At 46.8% G+C, this 27,742-nt stretch overlaps 1 protein-coding gene across 1 annotated transcript; it reads left to right on the top strand.

The window, feature by feature from the left end:
• The first annotated feature begins 1,682 nt into the window (after window positions 1-1,682).
• Window positions 1,683-27,729, top strand: LOC134408225 (cytochrome P450 2G1-like). Its single transcript, XM_063140418.1, has 9 exons — window positions 1,683-1,862; window positions 3,571-3,733; window positions 5,744-5,893; window positions 8,220-8,380; window positions 9,004-9,180; window positions 20,976-21,117; window positions 21,335-21,522; window positions 24,175-24,316; window positions 26,323-27,729. Exons 1-9 carry the CDS (start codon window positions 1,683-1,685, stop codon window positions 26,502-26,504), a joined length of 1,485 nt encoding a protein of 494 aa, XP_062996488.1. The 3' UTR covers window positions 26,505-27,729.
• Window positions 27,730-27,742: the final 13 nt, after the last annotated feature.

Genomic DNA, 27,742 nt, shown 5'->3' with positions numbered 1-27,742 from the left:
CAGCACCTTGGCAGCAGGCTGCAGTGTGGTTGGGTTCCGTTGCCAGCAAAATTGGTTAAAACCCGACCCAGGCATGACGTGTAGCAACCAAGTATGTCCACCTGGATCTTTGATGTCTATCAATGAGGTTCACAAGGGACTTTCCAACAACAACAATGACAAAACAAACAAACAAACAAACAAACAAAAAACCACAAAAAGCAATCTAAGGGTCTTGATCTCTCAATACTCTCCCCTTCCTTTCCTGCCGGCTTCCTCCAAGTCCTTCATCCTACCTCCTAACTGTCACGGTTCAGCCAGAACAGCCACAATTTTGGGAGCCGTCTTCTGGGGAAAACCCACCAACTGGGGCCAATGTGGGCTTTCTTCCCAATGGAAATAGCTTCCAAGGAGCACTTTTGTCACGACCACTGCAAGAGAGGAAACTGCTATTTTCATTAATACAAAAACAAAACCCCAAACAAAACATCGGCTGGTGTGTGTGTGGTTGTGTGTGTGTGTGTGTGTGTGTGTGTGTGTGTGTAAAAACAGACAAGGAACGAGAGGAACGTGACTTGATTAGGCCCTTAACAGTTAGTAACCATCCTGGGGGAGTTTAAGGTTGGTATGTGTGGATGCATCCCAAGAGGTTAAAATGACCCTGTTCTCTTTGCTGTACAGAGATGTTTGAAGAGGAAGGAAAGAAGGACACCTTTTTCCTTTCCCGCTCTCCAGAAATATTCCCTCCATTGCTTTACAGCAGAATCATAGAATAGCAGAGTTGGAAGGGGCCTAAAAGGCCATGGAGTCCAACCCCCTGCTCAATGCAGGAATCCACCCTAAAGCATCCCTGACAGAGGGCTGTCCAGCTGCCTCTTGAAGGCCTCCAGGGTGGGAGAGCCCACCACCTCCCTAGGTCACTGGTTCCATTGTTGTACTGCTCTAACAGTCAGGAAGTTTTTCCTGATGTCCAGCCGGAATCTGGCTTCCTTTAACTTGAGCCCGTGATTCCGTGTCCTGCACTCTGGGAGGATGGAGAAGAGATCCTGGCCCTCCTCTGTGTGACAACCTTTCAAGTATTTGAAGAGTGCTCTCATGTCTCCCCTCCATCTTCTCTTCTCCAGGCTAAACAGGCCCAGTTCTTTCAGTCTCTCTTCATAGGGCTTTGTTACTAGTACTGATATATAGGTTTGGGGTTGGCAGGGGATGTTTCAGGAGGGTGGGAAAGAAAAAAAAGTGTGCCCTTTCCCCCTTTCCTCTCTCATGACTGATTCCTGGAGAAGCCTGGGCCTCCCATTCTGGGTTGACGGATGCTCCACATATATATTGTTGTTTTTTAAAGCTGCTTTTTAATCTTAGTGAGTCTCTTTAATATCTTTTCTCTTGTCCTTGGCAGCATTTGCTACAATTGGGTTAGAGTTAATTTCTAACCCAAATAGCCTTTCTATAGTTATAATGTAACCCCTGATAGGTAGTGAATCAACTTTCCCCTTGAAAACGTGACCTATAGTTGAGCCTTCTTGGCTTGGAAAACGGTCAGAGGCACAGCCAAAAAAGGCACGAGGAAAGTAGTTACCAGATAACCAGTGCGGAAAGTGTCGTGAGAGCCCACGGCCTTAAGCTCTCAGCCCTTATAAAACCCGCTGCGCCTGTGAACCCCTCCTAGCAGCCAAGGGGGCAGAGGAGAAGGACTCGCGGCCCCCATGGATCTGCTCTCTGTTTCAGTTCTGCTGCTCCTCTGTGTCTGTTGCATCCTCCTCGCCTTGACATGGGGGCGCAAAGAGGGCAGAGGCCTCCGCCTGCCCCCGGGGCCCACCCCACTGCCCATCCTGGGGAATTTTTTCCAACTGGACCGAAAGGATATTGTCAAGTCCCTGGTGAAGGTGAGTCTTGATTCCTATAACTCAAGTGGACAGATACAAAGGAGGGCAGGGCTCCTGCAGCTTTAACTGTTGTGATGAAGAGGGAATTTCACCAGGTGCTGCATCATCATCATCATCATCATCATCATCATCATCATCATCATCAAATTTATTTCTTACCCGCCTCTCCATTTTGATCGAGGCGTGGAACAATAAATGATAAAATACATAATACTCAATGAAAACATAATATACATTGTTCAAAACATCCTAAAAAACATCCTAAAAAGATTTTTAAAACATCTTAAAATTCCACTGGATAGGTCTGCCAGAAGAGATCAGTCTTTATAGCTTTCTTGAGTGCTAGTAGACTGTTAAGTTGACGAGTCTCCTCCAGCAGGCCATTCCACAGTCTGGGAGCAGCAGAAGAGAAGGTCCTCTGGGTAACAGTTGTTAATCTAGTTTTTGCTAGCTGAAGTAGATTTTTCCCAGAGGACCTGTGTGTGTGGGGCGGATTGTATGGGAGAAGGCGATCCCGCAGGTAGCCTGGACCCAAACATTTAGGGCTTTAAAGGTGATAACCAACACTTTATACTTTGCTCGGAAACTAATTGGCAGCCAGTGAAGAGATTTTAAAACTGGTGTAATGTGGTCACCCCTAGGTGTACCGGTGACCAGCCTGGCTGCCATATTTTGAACTAGTTGAAGTTTCCGGACTAGGCACAAAGGTAGTCCTATGTGGAGCGCACTGCAGAAGTCGAGTATTGAAGTTACCAGCGCGTGCACAACCGTCTAAGTCTTCTGACTCTAGGAAGGGGCACAGCTGGCGTATCAGCCGAAGCTGATAGTAGGCACTCCTGGCTGTCGCATCTATCTGGGCTGTCATTTGGAGAGACGGATCCAGAAGCATCCCCAAGCTGCAAACACAGTCTTTCAGGGGGAGTGGAACCCCATCCAGAACCGGTTGACACACCTCCAAACCCAGATTGTGGCCTTTGACATGCATACAAAGGACACCTGCTGAAATTCCCTTTTCTATTAAAACTGTTGAAGATATAGGAGCTGTGTCCTCCTTTCCATAGGATCACCCTAACCTGTGCCAATGAGTGCAGGAGCCCCAAGGGAGGTGTTCTTTTCTTTTTTTAAAGCAGAGGCAGAATTTTGTACATATTTGGGCAGCTGCGGGGGCGGGGGGGCGGAGAACTTCAAACTTGACTTTTGAATTCCTAAATTTTTAATATACGTTTTTGACTTTTAAAGAAATCTGAAGAGTTGCTGATAACCAAATTACATTGATAATTGAATTGCCATTCAGGACTTTACAATCGCCCCCCAATATGCATGCACAGCCAGTCCTAAATATAACGCTATTCACTGCTGGGGTTGTTCCCCCACCCCCACCCCCACCCCAAATTCACATGTTTGTTTGTTTTCAAATTTGTGTAAGCAGTTAAAAACTTTGCTTGCTGTTTATTTCTTTTATTACTGTGTTTGTGCCTTTAATTTATTGATTCTGTTATTGTTTTAATAAAATGCTTGTATTAATCTTGGTTTTATTCTTCCATGCCCACCATTTTTTTAAGGCGGAAAGGCAGGAGATAAATCAGATCAAATCAATCAATAAAACAAATTGATTCCCACTCTGCACCTCCCCCCACCTCCCAGGGCCGCTGCAGGACATGCTTCCTCTGGGGCACCTGCAAGGGGACGCGTGGCTTTCTCTTCGCAGATGAGCGAGGTGTACGGCCCGGTGTTCACCGTCTACCTGGGGCTGCGGCGGGTCGTGGTCTTGTGCAGCTACAAAGTGGTGAAGGAGGCCCTGGTGGACCAGGCAGAAGAATTCAGTGGCCGCGGGCAGATCCCGTCCTTCTCCAAGGAATTCAATGAACATGGTGAGGGGCCCCTCCCTGTGCGAAAAAAGGAAGGGTTGAGCATCGCCCAGCTCTCTTGCCGTGGGGCGGGGAGATGTCCTGCCCCAAGGCTCTGCCTTCGGAATGCAACTCCTGTTTGCCACAGTTTTCGTTGGAGAGAGCCAATTGAAATTGGTTTGGGAGAGGCTCCTTCATTCCCCAGGGTGTCGGCACACCCAACTTTCATTTGGGTGCCTCTTTTGCAAACGTCTGGCCAACCACTTTCACAATCGCCACCCCCACCCCCACCCACCCCCACCTCTTTCAAACGGCCTTCAGTTCTCTGGAAATTAACCTGTCATCTGCCTGGGGACAAGACAGGGGTTCTTTAGGAAATGCATGTCAATTCTAGGCACATTTGGTATCAGAGGGCGGCGTGGAAATTCCGTGTGTGGAAATAGTGCTCCGGAATGTAATCAGTCGTTGGCAACATTTTTTTTTTTTTGTCCCACAGCTCTCCAGCACACACCCGAATAGAAATAGCAGGGCAAGCAGCTGCAATGCGTCCCTGGAAGATCATGCCCCCCCCCCCCCGTTCTCCATTCTTGCCTTCTCTCAGCAATGCCTCCCTAATGTGTTTTCTTAGAATGAGTTGCCAGCCGTGGCATTTTTCAGAGTTCAGCTCCCACCCAGGGTGGGCGTGGGGTTCTAGATGTGGGGAGCTGGAAGCATCTTGTCTCTAGCACACATGTAAATAAATGTATGTGCATGACTGCTAAGGCACCATGCAGGGACCCCATCCTGTCGTTATTGCACATATGCAGGTGCTGAGCTATGTTTAGGACAGTTGATAGCATATTGGAAGACAATTCTTTACAGAGCGTGAGGGTGACGCAGGGGTTGGGGCGTTGGGCAGGGACTCAGGAGTCTTGGGTTCTAGTCCCCACTTGGCCATGAAACTCACAGGTGAGCCCGTCACTGACTCTCAGCCTAATCTACCTCACAGGGTTGTTGTTGTGAGGATAAAATGGAGAGGAGGCGGACCATGTGAACAACCCTGAAAGAGGGGAAAAGGCAGGATATTAATATAAAATAAAGAAAAGAAAAATGAATTATGCGTCCCTTACATATCTTTAACGAAAGGAACTATTACCCTCCTACCTCTTCATCTCAGGCTATTGCGAAATTAATGAATGTGGCAGAGAAGGGGCCTGCAATACTGTGTGCTTATGAAGGGAGGGGACTTGCAAAGTGATCCATTCGTTCATTCCGTTTCTGTGCCATCCCGTACCCAAAGCTCTCTGGGCAGTTCACAAAAATTCTTGGTACGAGCACAGTGGTGTGACAAGCCAGGCCCTTCTGTTCCCCCGTGAAGCGTTGAAGGCGATGGTGTGGAAGGGTGTTTTGCGAAAAAGCAGAAGGCTGGGCGAGATGGAACTTGCAGTGGTGGTAAAGAATAGTTTTAACCAAGTTGTTGCCGTGATTACAATATCGAGGGGCAAAAGAACTCCATCCTGTAAGCTGGGGGTCTGAAAATGGGAACATTTCACTGCAAGATGTCCCTGGAAAACATAACCCATTAATCTTCCTAGGTTTTAGAACAATGAATATTGAAGAGATAATATGTGCAGGGAAAGTGTTTCTCTCTCTCTCTCTCTCTCTCTCTCTGCCCCTTTCTACACCTAAGGATTATCTCAGGAAAATGGAGGGATCGTCTCTGCTTGCTCCTGGGATCCCCAGTGTGTCATTTGGATGCACAGGAATGATCCTGGGACGATCCCGGATAAGAAGGCAGGTGTAGAAACGGCCTCTCTCTCTCTCTCTCTCTCTCTCTCTCTCTCTCTCTCTCTCACACACACACACACACACACACACACACACACTCACACTCACTCACACACACACACACACACACACTGTTAATTTAAGTGAGTCCTCACAATGTTTGCTCCCGTTGGTTTAATACTAAGCAGCTCAGTGGCGCCTTGGGATTCCTCCGCCCTTTTGCATGAGGCCCACTGAGTCGTTGTCCTCCTGCCTCCGTTTGCCCAGGCGTTGTGTTCGCCCACGGTGATCGGTGGAGGCTGCTTCGCAGGTTCTCTCTCAGCACCTTGCGGAATTTCGGGATGGGGAAACGATCCATCGAGGAGCGAATCCAAGAGGAGGCCCGGTGCCTGGTAGAGGAGCTCCATGGAACGGAAGGTAGGCCTTGGTAGAGGTTGCCCAGCTGGCCTGCAAGACCCTGGCTTGCGTTTGCCACCATTGCTCCATTGATTCACCCCAACTGTTGAGCAAGAGGAGGGTAGCAAGAGGAGCAGGTTAACAAACTGAAGCAAACTCCAAAGCCATCTGTCGGGGATGCTTTAGGGTGGATTCCTGCATTGAGCAGGGGGTTGGACTTGACGGCCTTGTAGGCCCCTCCCAACTCTATGATTCCCCAGTCAGCACTGCGTGGGTTCAGCCTGTTTCCCCTTTATTTCCTTTTGGCAAAGAATGTAGCATAGAAGCCTGGTCTGGCACTCAGGGGAAAGATTCTTGAATTGCCCAAAGGAAGAAGGTAAGGGTTGCTTCCGGGCGACGCTTCTCCACCCCTGCTGTAGCACAGCTGCAGACAGACAGACAGACAGACCGATGGACTGAGACTGGCTCATGGGTCAGGCAGGGCCAGATCTACACCTGATGTCAAATCATTACGACCCCATCTTGGTAATGCTACATCCATCGTGTGCATTTATACCTTGAAGGACACACAATGCCATTTGTTGTTGCAGTCTGGATAATGTGGAAGAAAAAGCAAGAGATAAGACTATGAAGGTGGTATCTGGAATGGGTAATGTGCCTCAACCGTAATCAATGCATTTTAATACCGCTGCAAAGCAGTAGTGTAGGTCTAGCTCAGGGCTGGCTCAAGACATTTTGCTGCTTGAGGCAAAGGACAGAAGAACACAAGAGCATCTGAAGAGCCCTAAAGCTGTGCAATCAGTGACAATTGTATGCAAAGGACTCAGAAGTTTTCCACCTTAGAATCTGCTTTTAGTGTGAAGTACTCCCATGCATCCTCCCTTAAAATTTGAATCAAATTGGGTCATCGGTTGATTTTTTATGATTTTTTAAAAAACATTTCCCCCCTCTTTGCAAAGGAGCTGTAGCTCCCTGCAGGAAAATTAACAAGGGTCCAAAGTCCAAAACTCATGACCAGCAGGGCTTAAATGCGGCTGCTGCTAAAACTTTCCAATTTGGTTTCCCATCCAAACCCTGACCAGATCTGACACTGCTTAGCTTCAGCAAAGTAGCTGGCTCTTATGCATTTAGGCAATTTCCTGAGACTTGTGTTAAGATGTTTGGGGAGGGAGGGATTTGTGTGTGCTTATGACTTGCCCTGCTCTGCTGGCTAGGAATGAGGCAGGCAGTGGGCGGAGCAAACCCAGCAACGAAAGGATTGAACTATGTGCCCTGCAGTAACGTTACAGCTACAGAGAACCGATACAGAGAACCACGTTAGAAAGGGACACTAGCAATGTTATAAGACTAGTGTAGATCCGGCTCTGGACTGAGCACCTTTGCCAAACTATGAGCGTTGTCAGGGGACGCCACCATTTTAAGAACTATTAATCCACTGTATTTTTGGTTTTGTCACAGAAATAAAATCCAAACACTACATGAAGAGCACTTCCTTTCCTGCTTTTACACTACATAAGGCATTGTAGTGGCATTGTGGTACAGCGGAATAATAATAATAATAATAATAATAATAATAATAATAATAATAATAATTTATTCTTACCCGCCTCTCCGATTGGATCGAGGCGGGGAACAACAGCAATCATAAAATACATAAAATACTGATTAAAAACATAGCATACACTGTTAAAAACATCCTAAAAGCGTCCTAAAAGCATCCTAAAAGTATCCTAAAATTCTACTGGAGAGGCCTGCCGGAAGAGATCAGTCTTGATAGCTTTCTTGAACTCTAAAAGACTGTCAAGTTGACGAGTCTCCTCCGGTGGGCCATTCCACAGTCTGGGAGCAGCAGAAGAGAAGGTCCTCTGGGTGATAGTTGTCAGCCTAATTTTGGCATCCTGAAGTAGATTCTTCCCAGAGGACCTGAGTGTGTGGGGCGGATTGTACGGGAGAAGGCGATCCCGCAGGTAGCCTGGACCCGAACCGTGTAGGGCTTTAAAGGTGATAACCAACACTTTATACTTCGCCCGGAAACTAATTGGCAGCCAGTGAAGAGATTTTAAGACTGGTGTGATGTGGTCACCCCTAGATGTCCCAGTGACCAACCTCTAAGTGGCACTGTGGTATAGTGAATTAGTGCATATGCACAAGTTTTAAAAAGTGCTTTCTTTTGGTTTTACAATTAAATACCATACTTTCCCTGCTTTTAAAAACAACTCACTGAAAGTGCTCATTAGACACAGAAGCAAAATTAGAGCATCAGCTAAAGAGCCTGTAAATGGGTGTAAAATGGGTATAGAAGCCAGTGGTGTGTGTACACTCGGCTTCCTCTCTGTTTCTCCACCAGGAAAACCCTTTGACCCCACCTTCATTGTCAGTCGTGCTGTCTCCAACATCATCTGCTCCATCGTGTTTGGGAATCGCTTTGAGTACAATGACAAGAAATTCCTCCGGCTGAACAAGCTGATCACAGAGCGGGTCCGCGTCACCAGCACACCTCAGGCTGCGGTGAGGGTGGCAGGGAAATGCCCCCAATTCCTGGGTTTCCCCTCCATACTGTTTGCATGCTCTGTCTCACTCACTCCTTCCATGCCCAGGCCCAACAACGTAGGGTGATGGGAAGGGGGGGAGAGAGAGAGAGAGAGAGAGAGAGAGAGAGAGAGAGAGAGAGAGAGAGAGAGAGAGACTTGCTGAGCCCGGCACAGGATTTGGCTCACCAGCTGACCACACTTCTGCTAAATAATCCCTGTGATCCAGCCCAGAGCTGGTTGAATCTGGCCTCCAAACACAGTCGGAGGAGCATTCTTGGTTGTGAGGTTACAGGGCTCAATCAGCATCACAACCCATTTTTAAAAAGATCATAAAATAAAAGCTTTGTAGATTATTTAGCAAGCCTCGTCATTTGCCTCCCATTGAAAGCAGGAGTGTTCTGAGAAACACAACACAGTGCACATGTCTGAAAAAGTATACTACTTAGGAGGTCAAGAGTCACGCTGTTTGGGAATTTGAATTTACAGGATGCACGTGGTGAAGAAAGCTGAATTTATAGGATACACATGGTGAAGAAAGCTGAAAGTACACTGACCTGATCTCTTTGTCTCCACTCTCACTCCCACCCTATGAAACCTCAGCTGTACAATATCTTCCCGGAGATCATGGAGAAGATCCCTGGAACGCACCATGCAGGCAGCAGATGCTCCCAGGCGATTATCAGCTTCATCAGGGAAAGGATCAAGATGCAGCAGGCCTCGCTGGATCCCAGCGCCCCGCAGAATTACATCGACTGTTTCTTAGTGAAGATGGAGGAGGTAATGAGTGGACCTTGTGCCCCACCAGCCACTAGGAAGACGTGACACCAACTTGTGACACCTTCCTCTTGTCTCTTGGCAGGAGAAACACAACCCGTGTTCTGAATTTTGCATGGAGAATTTGATCATGTCCACATTCAATTTATTCTTTGCTGGGACAGAGACAATCGGTACCACCCTGAGATGTGGATTCCTCATCTTGCTGAAGTACCCGGAGATACAAGGTAAGGGGAGAAGGGGGAACCGCTACAAGAAATGCCAGCTGGAGGACATTTGAGCGCCCACACGTACAGACCTGTTTGATGATGAACAACAACAGTACAGCTGTTAGGGGGATTTTTCCCACTTTCCATGTGTATTTTTTCATAGAGGGGCTTCCAGTGTGCACATACAGATGGTTCACGGTATGTCTGACAACAGCTGGTGCCACCAGGTGGCTCTTTCCCCTTAGAGTATGGAAGAAGCAACATTGAGGTTGTGACATTGGGAAGAAATGCTATGTCCTCAGGACAAATGCATAGTATGAGTTTTTCAGCACCGCATGAACTGCCATGTGGTTGCTGTTTTCGCCTTGGTGGGTTTAAAAAAGAAATGGAAAATTCCAGTCCCCCAACTAAAAACTAAGTTTCAAATCCAAAATACACCAGCCAGTCTGCTCCGTGTCCACCAGCTAAAGTCTGGTAAAAAGGGGGTCAAGAGAGAATTGATCTGTCCTAACGTTGGGAAGGAGTGTAATTGCTGTCATCCCTTCCTCAAGAAAAACTCCATGAGGAAATTGATCGGGTGATCGGGCAAGATCGAATCCCAACCTGCGAGGACAGGAATAAAATGCCCTATATGGAGGCTGTGCTGCATGAGATCCAGAGATTCAGCGACATCCTACCCATGAACCTTCCACACGCTGTGACACAAGACACCCTGTTCAGGGGATACGTCATCCCTAAGGTAGGATTCCCAAGGCACATCGCATCGGGAATGGAGAGAGTGGGATCCAGTCTGTTTGACCTCAACATGGCTGGCAAGAGATTCTTGGGTGGGGAGGGGGGAGGTGAGCTGGAATTCATCAGACTGCAAATGCAGATATATTAGGTTGCAAGCTGCTCATTCTCAGGACTCAGTTCCCCATCTGTAACATCGGCATCTTACATAGAGTCATAGAATCATAGAATAGTAGAGTCATAGAATCATAGAATAGTAGAGTTGAAGGGGCCTATAAGGCCATCGAGTCCAACCCCCTGCTCAATGCAGGAATCCACCCTAAAGCCTACCTGACAGCTGCCTCTTGAATGCCTCTAGTGTGGGAGAGCCCACAACCTCCCTAGGTAACTGGTTCTACTGCTCTAACTGTCAGGAAGTTTTTCCTGATGTCCAGTCGGAATCTGGCTTCCTTTAACTTGAGCCCGTTATTCCGTGTCCTGCACTCTGGGAGGATCAAGAAGGGATCCTGGACCTCCTCTGTGTGAGAACCTTTCAAGTCTTTGAAGAGTGCTATCATGTTTCCCCTCAATCTTCTCTTCTCCAGGCTCAACATGCCCAGTTCTTTCAGTCTCTCTTCATAGGGCTTTGTTTCCAGATCCCTGATCATCCTGGTTGCCTTCCTCTGAACACGCTCCAGTTTGTCTGCGTCAAAAGAGTATTGCAAGGAAACACCAAACCAGGCATTCTAAAGCAAGGCGTATGTTCACAGTACTACAGGAATGTTTGCATAATGTGCGTGCTATAGATCTGCACCTAAACCTGAGGCCAGTAATATTAGAGCCAGGTCTTCAATACCATGGGTGTATTTGTGAGTTGCTTGTGCATGGTTAATCAGGCTCATTGTGTCCCACAACATCAGAAGAGGTTACACAATATAACCCATAAGTGAAATTTAGTTCTCCTTGCCACAGTCCTTGGCAAGCGCTCCTGGCCTAGGCCCTGGGTGAGGACCCCGCAGCACTTCTTGATCCTGTAAGTGCTTGCCTCCTCCAGCCCTCTGCTTTTTCACCCAGCCGCACCCCCTTCACCGCACAACTCCTTCTTTCTCTCCACCAGCTTCAGTAAGAATTTCCTCTGTCCTTTCCCCTTCCTCACAACCGTGTAGGATCCCTCCCCATCACCACTGACCTAGAAGATGCAGGCGCATTTGGTGACATCACAGTAGCTCAACCAATAACTGCTGTGGGAGAGGCTTATGGACTAGTGATAGCCTCTTTTGGGCACATCTACACAAATGCTCACTATAATGAAGTAGAAGTAGAAATTGAAATAATGAAGAATGGATCAAAGTAGACTCTCACACTATACGGTCACATGTATCCAGGATACATTCAAATGGAGCAGCTTTCTTCGGGGTGATGTTGCAGTGGTGGATACAGCTTGACCACTTGGAGCTCCACCCTTTGTGCAGCCCTGCCTGCCACCTTTTCCTTTTGCTCCCATCCCTCCCGCCTCTCCCCAACCTCTGGTCCCCTCCCTCTTTGCCAGGGGACCTACATCTATCCTGTGCTCAGCACCGTGCACTACGACCCGGAGCAGCACTCCAACCCCGAGGAGTTTGACCCCGGGAGATTCCTGGACAGCCACGGCCGCTTTCAGAAGCTGGACGCCTTCATGCCCTTCTCAGCAGGTGTGTGTCAAGTGTGGGTCAGAGAGTTTCAGCACTGACTGAAACTCCCATGGATCGTGTGGGAGAAGGGCTGGGTTGCCAGCTTATCAATCTGCCACGCTAGTTGTGCCTTCATCAGCAGCTTGGCCTGCTGGTTTAGCTGGCGATGAGACCTCCCAGACCTCTGCAGATCCAGCTGCCATTCAAGGCACAAGAGCAGGCCTGGCAGGGTTCCTTTCCCTGGCCACTGGCAACCCTGAGTCCTCCCACCTTTTCCAACGTTGACTGTTGACTCCTAACTGTTCCTCCGCTCAGTTGGATCCTGCTCACGTTTTGCAATCTTAACATAGTCCCAAATTGGTGGAACTTCCCAAGCGGGTTAGATGGTAAGATGATTTACTGAGGCCGAGGACTGGGCAAGTCAATCAATCACTCAATCAATCAACCAATCACTCAGTCAGCTGTTCCAGCCTTCACCGCTCTTGTCTCTCTTTCGGCAGGGAAGCGCATGTGCCTGGGCGAGGGAATGGCACGCATGGAACTCTTCCTCTTCTTCACCACCGTCCTGCAGAACTTCACCCTCACTTCCCTGGTGCCCCCGGGTGAGATCAGCCTGGCGCCAGCTGTCAGCAGCTTCACCAAGCAGCCTGGCCAATACCAGCTCTCGATGATCCCACGCCGAAGCTGATCTCTCCGCTCCTATGGTTTGGTCACCAAGAGAGTCCCAATTCTCTCTCCTAACCTGGTTGAAGCGCCATTGCTTTCCTTCTGCCCCCACCGCCTGTCACATCTGGTGGGTTGCCATTCTCCCAAGGGCCTTCAGCTTTCCAGCAATGAATGTTCAGGACTACACTTCCCAGCATTCCCAGCGAGTGGCGAGGGGGATGACTCTTACCTGACTTTAATGTTAGTCTATGTATGTTATATACATTAAGACTGCAATCCTATACACACTTAACTGGGAATAAGTGCCATTGGGCTCAGTGGGCGTTCTTCTGATTACCTTTGACTAGGAGTGTGCTGGAAATCAGTTGAGGGGGGTTTCATACTAGGAAGAAAAGGTCTTTTAAAACAAGGTAGACTTGGCAACACTGCACATTCCTACCAGACGCTACTTACTTCTGGCAACGAGGTGCCCCTATTTTTCCTCCTTTGGGGAGTGCACTTCAGTACCACTATAAAGCAGTAGTGTAGAGCTTCCAGTGCACTTCAGTACCACTATAAAGCAGTAGTGTAGAGCTTGCAGTGCACTTCAGTACCACTATAAAGCAGTAGTGTAGAGCTTGCAGTGCACTTCAGTACCACTATAAAGAAGTCGTGTGGCTCCTGCCTTTTATATACCGGTTTCATAGTGCAATATCTTGCTTGGTGTCGCTGAGCCCAGTTTCTAACAGAGTTAGTTGCTTGTTTGCTACTCCTGTTCAGAGCCTTGGAGTGCCAGTTTCCAAAACTGTGAAATTATGATTTTAAGTACAGTCATTCTCTGCAATTGGCAATTTAGAATGTCAGAATGCCTGTTTCCTTTACATCCTTGTCAAGAAATTAACACACTATATTGAATCAAATGAAAATAAAGAGCGTGAAGTGTTCCAGTTTAAAACCTTCCATACAATTTAACTTTCTACTATCTGACTTACACTCACAGGGGAAGATTAAGCTGACATGCTGCTATTGCTTTCAGCTGGACAAATATAACTTTGGCTAGTTTAATAATAGACAACTTTAATTTGAGGATGGCTGCAGTTTGCTCCTCCATCCACTAAGGGTGTCAAAAGGTCTGCTGGTTTTGAAAGAGACAGGGTGTCCCCTTCTTGTTTCAGAACAAAGAGGTACCAGTACTGTGTGCTAAAATTACACTTTAGAAGTGATTCAGAGGGAGCGTTGCATAAATTATGCCAAATCCGAGTGTGCCAAAGTCCAATATTGAGACACTCGCGAAAGATCACAGACAAGGCGTTGGGCTCCAAAAGTTTATTCTCGAGAATAAGGTGACTCTTCTCGCTCACACTGTTAATTCAGAGTCACCCCGGGCTTATATACTTCCAAGCAGTGGTCAGAAAGTTTGGTTGACTTACCTCATTTAGAAGCTGGGATTACTCAGCTGCCATCGCCATGTGCTTTCCCAGGTGTGCTTTGCGCCTGTAGCCCTTCTCCTATTGGTGTTGTGACTAGGGGGCAGTCCAAAGGACTTGGCCGGGCTTGATTGGTTAGTTTCATTTGAAACTGACCTATGGTGTTGTCCCGGCAGTTAAGCAATGTTTACCTGAAGTTAGGTGGCGCTAGAGTTGTGGGGGGACACACATCTGGCCATCAGTGTGAAATACCTGCTCTCAGAAGTCCTTTGTCCTGCATACCTGCACTTAATCTTTCCCCTATATGGTGAGGTCTGGATTGGATGGGATTAACTCAATCCGTGTTCTTTGGAGCTGACAAGGCTAGAGGGCTGGGAAAGTGTTGCTTGCATGGGGGTAAATGGAGTTCTTTATTGGGGGCATCTGGCCACTCCCCCCTCCTTGCCTTGTGCGCCCCGTTATCTTTTCTAGGTGTGTGCGTGTCAGGGGGAAATGGACACTCTAGTTTTTACGTCAGGAGCAAGTATTGTCTTCATTGCCCACAGCAGGAATAGTGGAACAGACTTACTATTCCATGAGTATAGTGTACATGAGTAAGTTTGAGCAATATTTGGAACTTATGCAATACAGACTTATCGGAACATGGTTTTGGTGCAACATTTGGAGCTTTTTATATTTGTCCCACCTAGTAATGTGAGTCTGGTGAGTTTGGTTGACTTACGTCTTTTGGAAGCTGCCGTTTCAGCCCATTTTGCACAACCTTTTGCTCAGTTAATCTGTTCTCGGCTCTGCTGAAGAATTTAAGCAGCTAGATTGGATTCCTTATGTAAGGATTTTTCTCAGCCCTGAACTGAATGTATGTAAGTGTGTCGATAGTTGAAGAAGAAGAAGAAGAAGAAGGAGAAGGAGAAGAAGAAGAAGAAAGCACATGGATTGAAGCGATATAAACCATTTGTCAACAACATTAGTCAAAAAATACATCTGGGTCATGTCTTTGAGCATTGTTGGGAAGCAAACAACAGTGAGCAAAAGGCAAAGCTGAGTCATGACTATCAGTTAAAAAAAAATTGTTACGAAACATGTTTGCAGTGGGGTTTTTTTATTACTCTGCTCTGAATTTAAGCCACTTGTGGGTAGGCAAGATGATAACATTTTGGGGGATGCTGACAATGAAGTTATGTAAATTCATACAGATAAGGCTGATGGCAGGGCCAGTGCTGCCATAGAGCCAGCTCAGGCGGTGGCCTAGAGCGCCAAGCAAAGGAGGGCGCCAAACGGTGCACCTGGAAGTTGCTCTCCTAGGATGCTGGGGTTCGGGGGTGGCGACTTAAGAACGGCGCGCCCGGAAGCCACATCTGGGCGCGCCGCTTTGAAGCCTGCACCCCGCCCCCCAACCCCAGCGTCCTGGCTTCGAAGCCAGAAGCGAGCACGGGGGGCGGGGGCGGCTTCAGTATGGCATGCCCGGACGTGCCATTCTGAAGCCACCCCCCCCCCGCCCCCCAACCCCAGTGTCAGAGCAGGTGCAGGGCGGCTTTAGTACAGCGTGCCTGCCTAGGGCGCAAAATAGTCTGTCGCCGGCCCTGGCTGACGGGGCTGTTTGGAAGCCGAGCTTTATATGAGGATATCATTCTGGAGCAGAATATGCATTATAGTGTGTGAAATTGATAATGATTTATTGTATGGTATAGATGTGATTACAACAACAACAGTTTATTGCAGTCAATAGACCATTCCAACAAAAATCACATACAAAAGTGTTAGCAGAACCACCTCCATTTTTAACAGGAAACTGTAAAATCTCCATTGCACACCAAGCAAAATGTCATAATGCCCTGTATGAGAATGTCTCCTTGTGTGCGTCCTTGCATCCTTGATTACTAATATAAACAAGAGTCCTGGCTCCAGCTGTCTGTGTCGAAGTTAACTCTCTGTAACTTACTGTCAGGCCAAAGGTATTGTTTACAGGACTGTTTAGCATAATTAGCTATGCCTCAGTGTTATGTTCTGATTGGTTAATGCTGCTACTGGGCCCTGCCCCTTGAAAGCTTTAATACTGTACCATATTCCCTATGTCTTTTCTCTGATTGCTCCCTTTGAAGAGACCAGGCCTTGATTACTAATCAATAAAGCGCTTTTGAACCCTCTGTCGCTGGAATGGTGGAGTCGTGCTTAAGAGCTGTTTGGATCTCGTCCTTGGGTGAAAAGAACATTGATCTAACAAATGGCGCCTGACTCGGATCTACCCCAAGACGGATTCATGCCTGCCAGTGGAGCCTAGATTGAGGAGCGATCGCCAAGAGAGATTTCTCTTGCCTCTAGTAGGTTGACATGCACTGTGCAGACATGGAGACCGAATTGACGGGACCATTCGAGCCAAGGTTACAAAATCGACTCCACCCGACAGATGGAAGGGAACAGGCAACAACAATTTGCAATCAGACGTGATTAGAAAGGGCGAAGACGGGAGACGGCTATTTGGTGAGTGAAACCTTTAATCCCATGGACCCTGACGGGAAATGGAGGGAGTGGGTGTTCACAATTGACCTCAGAAATGGGAAGCTTATAGTCCGTATTGGAAAAGAGTCCCCGAGCCCATTGGTTAAAGTTGTTGTCGTTGGGAAAGCTTTCATTGAAATTGAAAAAGAGATTTTGAAACTGTAACAGTGTAACAATGAGTTAAAAATGTTTGTGACTGTGAATGGATGTCTTTTTTATGTTAGATTGCCCCTTGTGGATTTTTTTTTGAACTTGATCCAGAGTTAATTTCAGCTGTGTCATTGGAATCAATTTGCAAACATAGAAATGTAATTGAGTAAATGTACCTCTCAAAGGATCGCCCTTTAGTGTTGGAATGTGAATTACAGAAAAGTTGGTGTTGTGTTAAAGTGAAAAGAAAAAAATTGTCAGTTTGTGTTTTCCACCCGGCCCAAGTGAAAGAAATTTGAAGTTTTTGTTTTCCTTCTCCTCCCTAGTGTTTTTTTGCTTCTCCTATGCTTAGCAGCTAGAGATAAGCAGTTTTATTTTCAGTGAAAGTTTTTGTTTTAGATTTTGAAGACTTTGTGTATTTTGTCTTTCACAAACCTCAGATAATTAGAAAATAGAACCCCATTTTCACGGAAGAAATGTCTTCCATAGCTTTGAAGATTCACTGCCTGAGTTAACCTTGTAAGCACAAATAGTTTTGCCAACCATTTTGCCAAGATGGGAGAAAGAAAAGTATGTTGCTGAAAGTGGGGAGAGAGAGAGAGAGAGAGAAGGCTGTGCAGAAGAGATAGTTTGAAAGACTTTTAAAAAGGTTGTTTTGGTTGTTTTGAAAAGATGATGATTTGAAGTGAAGTTGATTTGAAGAAGAGTAAAGTATGTGAATAGAAGATGAGAAGTTGAAATGTAGAAAAAAGAAGAAAAAGGAAAGTGTTTGAAGGTTAGTGTACGTGGCATGGTTTTTGACCAGAAGGAAAAGTGGGGTGAAGAAGCCCTGCCTTGAAAAAGTTAGTGAATGGACAATCTTGCATCCTCTGCTGATGAAGATTGGAAATACTGAATTGCTATATTTTTGTGTGTGTTTTGAACGTTGTGTTCTGAAAATTGCCCAGTGGCTCTTTTTTTTGGGGGGGCAGAGATATTCTAACTTTGGCCTAATAGAACTTTTGAAATGCTTTGAGCCCTGAGCCTGAGCCCTAAATGCAACTACAATTGAAGTCTAAAAGCACCCCTGTGTTCTTGCATCAGTATCCTTTGAAATTAGAAGCCAGAAGAAGAATACAGCTATTGCTTTTTAAAAATGGACTTGTGAAATGATTAAAGCAATTAAAAACTCCAGCTTGCATTACTGTGTTTGCACTACCAGCCTCAAGTGTGCTGTGCCAAAAACGTGGCACAGACCAGTGGAGTACAGTAGAAGAAGCTGACACCTGAACCCTGCCTGCCAGTCCAGATATGAGATCAACCTCCTCGTGGACCCAAGGCTTGCCTCATTGAATCCTGCCACGTTGATACCTGAACTACAAAGAAAAGAAGAAGTTCCAGAGAATGAATGCCTTGAAGTCTTGCAACTTGGCACCAAACCTCGCCCAGACCTATATGATGACCTCAAGTTGTTTACTGATGGATCCAGCTACAATTGTATAACAAGCAGCTGAACTCGTAGTATGCACAGAAGCCCTGATGCTTGTTTCAGGCAAAAGACTATATTTACTGATTCAAAATATCACATGGACAGATTTGGAAAGAAAGAAGATTTGTGACTGCCCATGGAGCAGTGACCCATGGAGAATTAACAGTTGATCTGTTAAAAGCCCTGATGTTGCCAAAAGAATTGGCTAATTTGTCTACAAGCGAGCTGCCATAATTGGAGCTAGCCCATTTCTCAGTATTTGAATCCACCTTATGAAAAAGAAGACTTGGAATTAGCACAATAACTCAAAGTTTTCGAGAACCCAGAAAGATGGGATTTGTTACCCCTGATGTGCCAAGAATCATCATGACCTCCCTGTTTAAAGACCAGGTGTTTAAAGACCTCACAAGATGGACATTGATCAGACTCTTCAATGACTGAAAGACTTTTTTGAGAACCATGATCAGCCAAGGAATATAAATGGTCAGTGAATTGTTTTTACTGGCCTCATTTGTAAATGCATCAAAAGAGAAGCCTCTGCAGACATGGACTTGTTATTTTTTTTTAAGAATCCAGATTGACTTTGTTGAAATGTAAAAGTTTTTTTGAACGCCTACTTGTTTTTGTTCAGGTTTTTTCTGAACACCTACTGTTTTGTTCAGGCCTGAAACCATAAAATCAGATCTAGAAAGCTATTTTACTTCTTAGGTAGTGTAGAATATGGCACTTTTGTCCTAAAAATAGGCTGGCATCTCATGAAGATTCCAGTCTGGAAGGCAGATAGAGTTAATAGGACCCTGAAAAGAGACCCTAGCAAATTAGAAATTTCCTTGAAATGGGTGGATGTATTTCCAATTGCATTGTTAAAGTCAGAAAAAGTCTTAAATTGTTTCATTTTGAACTAATGTTTGGCTTTTCCTCTCAGTTTTTAGTGGGGGAACAAGAAAGAATTAAATAGGAATTGGGAAATGTTTTATTCCAAGAATATGTAATTGCCCTGCAGTTTTCTCTTTTCCTGCTCCATCGTTACCTGCACCTTTCCAGAGATTGTCGTTAGAAGAGCCCTGCTTGTTCCAGCCTACCTGCTTAAAAGTAGGACCCCAGAAGTTAAAAAGCCCTTGCTGCTTCGTACTTGTAAGTGAAATTATTATAGACAGATAAATGGACACATTGTTCTAAAATAAAGCCTCCCCTGTGCCAGAAGGACACAGGCAAAGCAAAGTTCATCTGCCTTCTGGTGCACCGGAAGCCACCAGCAACATAGGCAAAGAAACCAACACGGAGCAGCCTGAGTACTCAGCTCAACATTTAAAAGACACTAAAGTTATCTTACATGTGTGTGAAGATTATGTAGCTGTAATTTTGATAATTGTTACTTTAGTAGTTCTAAGTGTTTCTTTAATTGCCATAGCAAATGTTTTTAAGAAAGGATTTGTGCCTTTTACCACTCATAAGTGACTTGGCTTCGTTCCACAATTGCCAAATGTTCTTTGCAAAAGCTTATCTTCCTGCCCTGCAAAAGCTTGTGATCACCACACAAGCCAAAATATAAGATAATTAAAGGTTCAGAATTGTGTACACATATTATGATTCTACCCAAGGATTTTTAGAGCCCTACGTTAGTTGTAAAAGAAAGTTAACAAAGAATCATAGAATAGCAGAGTTAGAAGAGGCCTGCAAGGCCATCGAGTCCAACCCCCTGCTTAATGCAGGAATCCACCCTAAAGCATCCCTGACAGTTAGTTGTCCAGCTGCCTCTTGAATGCCTCTAGTGTAGGAGAGCCCACAACCTCCCTAGGTAACTGATTTCACTGTCGCACTGCTCTAACAGTTAGGGATAAACCATCTGTCAGGGATGCTTTAAGGTGGATTCCTGTCACTTGAGCCCCTTATTCCGTGTCCTGCACTCTGGGAGGATCAAGAAGAGATCCTGGCCCTCCTCTGTGTGACAAATACTCTTTAAGTATTTGAAGACTGCTATCATGTCTCCCCTCCAGGGGGTTGGACTTGATGGCCCTTCCAACTCTGCTATTCTTTGATTCTATGAATCTTCTCTTCTCCAGGCTAAACATGCCCAGTTGTTTCAGTCTCTCTTCATAGGGCTTTGTTTCCAGACCCCTGATTCTCCTGGTTGCCCTCACATAACCTTTTCCACTAGGTCCTGGGATCATCCAGGGTTCGCCCCCGCCTGAGCCCTGGATCCCCTGTGTGTCACCTAGATGAACAGGTTTGACCCCTGGACGATCCAGGGATAAACCTTAGGTCTAGCTATGGCCTAGGGCAGAGGTGGGGAACCTCCTGCCACTGGCTTAAAGTGGCCCTGATCCAGCCTGGGATGCCTTTGTCAGTGGAAGCCTCCCTTTTAAATCCCTCCCCTCTTACCTTTGATTTCTCCCCACCCCTGTTTTTCCTGGTCCCTTTGAGGAAGCTGGTGAGTGATTTAGTCCTACCTGCCTGAGACATTCCCTGCAGTGGTTTACTTCTGGGCAGAGATGCCGGAGTTTGGTTTGAGGGATGCTATCAGTCCTGCTTACTCATGAGTACACATTCAGAGGCTTGTCCGCTTACTGGGGACCAGGGGGGAATCCGCACGTCGTACCGAGATCGCTTCTAAGCGACCTCAGTGCGGCGTGAAAGCGATTGTGTAACTTGCCTTTGGAAGAGCCGACGAAGAGATGTCTTTCCCGCCGCCGCCACCCAACTCCCTCCTCGCCGGCTGGGACGGAGAGCTTGGGGGAAGAAGGCGGGGTGGAGAGCTTCTTCCGCTCTCAACCCCGCCTTCTTCAGCCGAGCTCTCCTCGCCGGTCGGGGAGGAGGTCTGTGGGTGGTGGCAGTGGCGGCGGGAAAGACGTCTCTTCGTCGGCTCTTCCAAAGGCAAGTTACACGATCGCTTTCACGCCGCACTGGGGTCGCTTAGAAGCGATCTCGGTACGACGTGCGGATTCCCCCCAGGGATAACAAACGCACACCTTCTACCTGCGTGGCTTAATCATGCCCTGTGCATGCATGCGTGTGTCTGCAGGAAAAGGGCAACGCTTGCAGCTACTTCCACATGGACTCTCTGGTCATGTCCACCCACAACCTTTTCTTTGCGGGCACTGAGACCGTGAGCACCACCCTCCGCTACGGAATCCTTGTCCTCATGAAGTACCATGAGATAGCAGGTGAGATAGAAAACTGCCTTAGTCATATAAGTAGGAAGCTCCTTAAGGCATCTATTGTGCCCTTGGGCTGCTCCGCGCACCCGTCTGTGTGTGTCCAGATGCCGTCATCTTCCATTTGTACCCCCTGCAAAACAGATCTTCCACCCTGAGCCACAGCCCTTCTCGGTGTGCTGCTCCCTCCATCCATGTCCCACTCTTGTCCTTCCTTTGTTCTCAGCCAAGGTCCAAGATGAGATCGGCCGAGTCATTGGCTCACACCGCAGCCCAACAATGGCAGATCGGGGCCAGATGCCATACACCGATGCCGTGATCCATGAGATCCAGAGGTTCATTGACGTCGCTCCCCTTGGGGCCCCCCATGCTGTTATAAGAGATACCAACTTCCGTGGCTACTTGCTTCCTAAGGTACTTGAGAATCCAGGCCTCGGCCTACTTCGTACGGTGGAAGACAAGCACTGCGTTTCCAAGACGAGGGCGGATGGAGAACGTACTTTAGTGCGATTGGTGATGGGATTTGGACTCGCCCAATATGTACTGGCCACATTCACACAGTGACTTCAGTTTAAGAAATGCTTTAAGACCGTTTAGTTCACTTGATCCATAGTTCTGCTTGGAGATAGATCCACCTGGGTGCCATTTCATGATGTTTGGGTGGAGTGACTGCTTCTGAGGTGCCGGTGGTGATTCCAGTGACACCAGCACCGCTGCCGGATTTTAACCCTGGCAAACGTGAATGTAGGAATCGTGTAAAGAAAAAATAAATGAGTAGGATGAGTTGGAGCGCCCCCTTTCTCTCTAAAAGCTGATGCTCTGGATTCCAATGTTTGAACTGTTTAGCCTAGAAAAAGTGTGAGTAAGGGGAAACATGAAAGAGGTTACAAAATCATGCCTGGTGCAGAGAATGTGGAGAGGGAGGCCTTTGCTAGACCTACCTGATAGTCCGGTGGTGAGGAGGGGAGAGCCTGCCATGCAACTATCGTGGGCTCTCGATGTAGTCTACACGTCAGGCACGACGAGGTCAAGAAAGGACCCCGTCGCGTCCGCCATTTTTCTTTTCTTAAAGGGGCGATGCACACGAACGCTCGTGCGCTCAGGCAAGTGGCTTTTTAAAAATTTAATTGCTTTCCCCGTCCCCCCCACCCTAGCCCTGATGGCCGCAGTGCTCCTGAGGAACGCTGCACCTCATCTGCAGCTTCTCCTGGCTACTCGCGAGTAATTGCGCTAGCCGGGAAAAGTGGCGGAACAGTCTACCCGCTCGCGGTCTCGGGCTCAGCCCAAGACCGCTGGAAATACCGGGCCAAAAGTGGTGCCCATTATCCTGGGGCAAGGGAGGGTTATCTGGATGCACAGGGGCGACCGGGTATCAGCCCGGGATAACCTTTCGTCTAGCTAAGTCCGGAGACATTTTTCTTCCCCTCTTGCAAAGGCTAGAACCCAATGGCGTCACCCCATGAAGCTGATTGGTGGGAGATTAAATGAAGTACTTCTTCACACTGCACAAAAGTTTAGAAGAGCAACCTTGTAATAGGTGATGAAAAGGGCAGGCAGGATAAGCCAAGCACTGCAATTGAGAAATGATGTACTACAACCTGACAAATTACGTAGCAAGAGGCAAAGCTGACTAAGTGTAAAACAAGGTAATTACACAGGCACTCAAAAACCACATGTACTGGACATGTAGGCAACCAAAAGATGACAACGAAGCATGAATGAGATGAAAGAAAGATAAGCAACGATGTGAAAGATTTACAGGAATCCGGTTTCAGTTCTTCTTTGCCACCCACAACTTCTTCAGGAAAGCAGTTCTTCAGGTGTACCAATTCATTAACATCACTCATTAGTAAACGCCAAGGGATAAGGTGCACACTGAAGAAGCCGCTCCGACCCAGAACATCTTATTAATTCTCCTGGAAGGAAGTTGACTGAGAAAGATAAATATATTTAAAAAACCACCAGTTGGGCAAATGAAGGATAGAGTAACAAAAGGATTTATAGACTGGATGGGTGGGTGAGTGGGTGAAGACATGTATTGAGGGATGAGTAGACAGAGTGACTGAGTTTGCACAACCCACCAACCCACGATGGCTTGTTGTCTGAAACAATCCATGGTGAGTTAGGGGGGGGGGTGTTTGAACCATCGCAGGGCTCCTTCCCCCATCGTGGCTTCTCCACCACTGCAGCCCCCTTTTTCATAGAAACGTGCCCCACCTCCCTCCTTTTCGCTCCCAAGCACAGGAACCACTTCTAGTTTGGCAGCTGTCTCAGTAGAAGCAATTTGTGTGCTTGGGAGTGAAAAAGGGGGATGCTGGAGACTCGGGCAAGTGGGAATTCTTAGCAGGGCATCCCCACGGTTCAGGGTAATGCATTGAACCCTGGAGATCCCCTGGCTATGGAGTCACTTACACCCCATTTCCCCACTGGTCAACAGTACAAAGCTGCCAAAACAGCCTCTATAAAGTGTAGCCTCGATTGTTACCTTGTGTGTTGGACAACTGCAGCATATACAAGGCTGCAGCCAAGGCAAGACTTTGTATTTTGGACAGCTGCAGTTGTGCAAGTGCACAACTGCGAATAACTGGCTATTTATTTTTTTATTTTTTTTAAAAAAAGAGGGTGACAATCTGCACTCATTCCACAAGGCTGGGAAGATGTGATTCCTTCCCCGTAACCAGTGCCGTTTTTGTGCAAAATAAAATGAAATGAAAATAAAGATGAAAGACGGGGCTCTGGGTGAGATTAGAATTGCAATCAGAGCAGGAATGGGGGGCTTGGCAGTAGACCAGGCAGTAGACCCAACTCTCCTGAGTTGCTGGGCAGAGCCTGGTGAAGGACTGAGGGGAAACGAGGCAGGAAGCAACCCATACCAACCCCAATGGTCTGTCGGGTGCACCATCTACACCCGACAGACCATCGGGTGCTTTGTCTTCCATCATGAGTTGCCCTGTGCTGGGAATGCACCCACTGACTAAAAGTTGATATGGTTTGCTAATATAACAGTCTAGCGCCTGGTACAGTTTTGGTCTCACCAGCTTGCTTCCTGCCTCCCTTTCTCCACAGGGCACCAATATTATTACTTTCCTTTACTCCGTCCATAAGGATCCAACCCAATTCAAGAACCCTGAAATGTTTGACCCCACCAACTTCTTGGATGAGAAGGGAGAGTTCCGACGGCGCGACGGTTTCATGCCCTTCTCTGCTGGTGAGTTCTCTCTTGGGTGCTAGCAAGGCTGGCGTGGGGGCGGCGGCGTGGGGGCGTGTTGCTGGATGCATTTGCTGACTTGTTCTCTTCATAGCAAGGGGGAGCTCTGGTAGCAGTGTGTTCACAAGGGCGGGACGTTACGGTGGAATGGGGTGGTGCCGGGTACAAGAAGAATCCATTATGGCCAGTGCATTATTTTTCCTCACTATTGAGGGAAGCTCAGTTTGAAGAGGAGTCGTCCATGTGCGGGGGGGGGGGGGGGCGTGATGAATTTATCCTTGCCTAGGGATTCCATGCAATCAGATTTTTGTGTTTAGATTGATCATGGATCAGCAGTTAATATATCCTGTTCCATTTCTCAAAAACTAAAGTGCAATCAGGAAATGGTACCTTCATGGAATTCCTGCTGTTGGCTCACAGAAATTGTTTATATAGGACTTTGAGATCAGGCATTTTTTTTTCATGTTTTACTTTAACATTTCAAGCAATCTTAACATTTCCCAGAATATGTTATAAAACCAAAGAACATATGGACAATTCTACACTTAACCAGGTTCTAGTATTACGAGAGAAGGAGAAAAATGACTCCTCCACATTCTCCACACTGTGCATCATTTTGTCCACCTCTATCAGTTCTCCCCCCTTTCCTTCCTTTTTTCCAAGCAAAACAAGCCCAGCTGTTGTAACCTTCCCTCATAAAGGAGATGCTCCAGCCCCTTGATCCTTTCACTTGCCCTTTTCTGCACTTTCCCCAGCTCCTAAACGTATATTTAGGATTTGCAAGGTAGTCTATTATGCAAGCTGGGGCAAGAATCTTGCAAGATGCTTAAACTACAGTGCAAAGACTCCTGGGGCAAATATTCGTCACAGGTGTGCAACTGACATGTTTTCTAAGATCTACACAGAAAAGCCTATTTTGAACCCAAGAATGGAGGCTTGATGTGTACCTTTGTTGCTTCATTCCTTTCTTCCTTTCCTTCATTATTGTAACCAGCAAAGGTAGGAGCTGACTTCTTTGAATGTCTTTAAGCAGGCATTAGAGATGTTATTATTCCGGCAGGCCTTCCCTTTTTAGAATCTTATTGCTGTCCGTTACATATTTCTTTTATGCTGCATTGTCGTATTGATTGTTTTATCTTGTTTAAATTGTTTTTAACTTTGTACGCTGCCTGGGTTACTTTTTATATAGGTGGGATATAAGCAATAATAATAATAATCAACGAAATCATAAAAGCAATACAAAACAGCCAGCGAGAAGTATTTAAAAAACTTGGGGGAATATTGTTTTTCTTAACCCAGATCTTATTTTTAAAGATCTCCTGATCTTTAAAAAACACAACAAACTTTAGAAATCCCATATCTGTGCCCATTAATGGAACACAAGTCTTCTGCAGGCAATTGAGTGTTGGATTAAAATGTGGGTGTGTGTGTGTAGGTGAGTGAGGGAAGGAGGGAGGATTTTGGGCTGGAAAGCCAACAAGTGGATGTTCCTCATGTGATCATAGCCTCAGATTCACCCCTAACCTGCAACATTAAGAGTGAACCTCATTGCAATGCTGTCAATAAGCCAAACTCTCCCAAACACAGCCTCCCCGTCACCAACACAGGAAATATGGACTGCACTGGCAGGGCAAGTTCAAATGTTAAAAAAATATTCTCTCTCTCTCTCTCTCTCTCTCTCTCTCTCTCTCTCTCTCTCTCTCTCTCTCACACACACACACACACACACACACACACACACACACACACACACACAGAGCTGTGTGCTTCCACCTCAGAGAAAGGGGAAAGGTAAACTCTACAGAAACCTTGATCCAGCGTAGTGTGTGAAATCTTGAAGTCTAGAAATGAAGACTGTGTATCAGGAGGCAGAGCCCGTCAAAGCCGCTCCGGCCCACGTCCTCTGGTGTGGCTCCCTTCTCATCCACAGCGGTCTTATAGCTCTTGTCCCTGAGGCTGATGGGGCTCCCCCTTTGTCCTCCCCTCCCCTCAATCTCAACCCTCAGGGAAACGCGTGTGCCTCGGAGAATCGTTGGCTCGCGTAGAGATGTTCCTGTTCTTCACCACACTTCTGCAGCGCTTCACCTTCCAACCCACCTGCCCTCCGGAGCAACTTGACCTCTCACCGATTGCGACCGGCATAGGGAACATACCACCCCTGTACAAGTTCTACGCCATCCCCCGCTGAAGCCCGGCTGCCCCTCTGACCTCCACTTTCCTCCAGGATGTCCCTTATTCCCGGTCTTCTTCCATGGGGTTTCTGGGTGTCTTGTCAGCAGGTTGTGGAAACGTCCCTGGTATGGCTGCAGTGCAGGCCATTGATGTATGCAAGAAGCCAAAAGAAGGCCCCTTTGGACATGGGCTAGAGGGTAGGGTTCTTGTGGGGGTGGGGGGCGTTACGCTGAAGGAAAGGAGGGTGCTTCAGGTCACACTTTGCCTGGGCTCTGGGTCTACTAGGGTTGGGTGTGTTCTTATGCAAGGTGTTTGCTTGCATCTGTGGGACAGGACGCAAGACACTGGCAGAGTGCACGTGAACACACCTTTGCCACCTACTGGCAGATGGCTCAATCAGACGACAGCTGAGCCTTTTTCTCCAACTGAAGGTTGCTCTTTTGGAAAACAACGCAAAGCCTCCTTTTCTTTTCTTTACTTCCATTCTCTTCTTCCCTTCCCTTCCTTATCTTGCTCTCTCCCTGGATGAAAACGTAGAGACCAGAGGCTGGCAGACTTTAGGGCTTCCAGGATCTATTTTCTTTTTTACAAGTATCCCTGGGATCCAGCCGCTGGAGCCTGGTGTACTTAGAAGGAAAGAGTTTTAAGCTCAGGGATTTGTTCTAAGTGTCAGAATTGAATTGAGCCCACAATCCTTCCGGTTATCCCTCTTCTCCTTAAGTTCAGCAGTATAATTTAGGGTGGTGGTGGAAGAGTTATTTTGCTGTTCCTCTTATTAAGCCATTGGGAGTCAGATATGCTTTGCCAATTCAATGCAAATCACCCGGAGATCTACCAGGAGATTGTGATCTTGCCCTCTGCCCATCCCTGGAGCTGTAAGCTTTGCTTTTCCAAGGAACTGAGGCTGCCTGTTTCCCTGGATTAAAGGGAACCAGTTTCGTGAGAAGCAAAGATCAGTAAAGATTCAACCTTGGCTGTAAGAGAAGGAAAAGGACCTTTAAAGATTCCCACACTGTGTCTCTTTAATGCAGAACAGATAATGTATTTGCACCTGACTGGTCATTTTGATTGTTCTATAGAGGTTATCGATCTATACGAAACAGGCAAATACCTGTTCTTCCTTATGCACAATTTGTGTAATTATTGTGAGCCTGTTTTATTGTGTATTTGCATCATAAAGCTTAATTAGACCTTAACCTTTAATATGCCTAATATGCGTAATATAAAGTTTTCTACAAGGATTTCTAGTTGTGA

Source organism: Elgaria multicarinata, chromosome 13 (assembly GCF_023053635.1).
Source record: "Elgaria multicarinata webbii isolate HBS135686 ecotype San Diego chromosome 13, rElgMul1.1.pri, whole genome shotgun sequence".
NCBI lineage: Eukaryota > Metazoa > Chordata > Lepidosauria > Squamata > Anguidae > Elgaria > Elgaria multicarinata.
The sequence above is the reverse complement of the archived record's forward strand: the minus strand, read 5'-3'. Positions and strand labels throughout refer to the sequence as shown.

Coding starts and splice junctions, on each gene's coding strand:
- LOC134408225 (XM_063140418.1), top strand. CDS start 1,683: ATGGATCTGCTCTCTGTTTCAGTTCTGCTGCTCCTCTGTGTCTGTTGC. Junction 3,734..5,743: donor CAAGGAATTCAATGAACATG/GTGAGGGGCCCC, acceptor CCGTTTGCCCAG/GCGTTGTGTTCGCCCACGGT. Junction 21,118..21,334: donor GAAGTACCATGAGATAGCAG/GTGAGATAGAAA, acceptor CTTTGTTCTCAG/CCAAGGTCCAAGATGAGATC.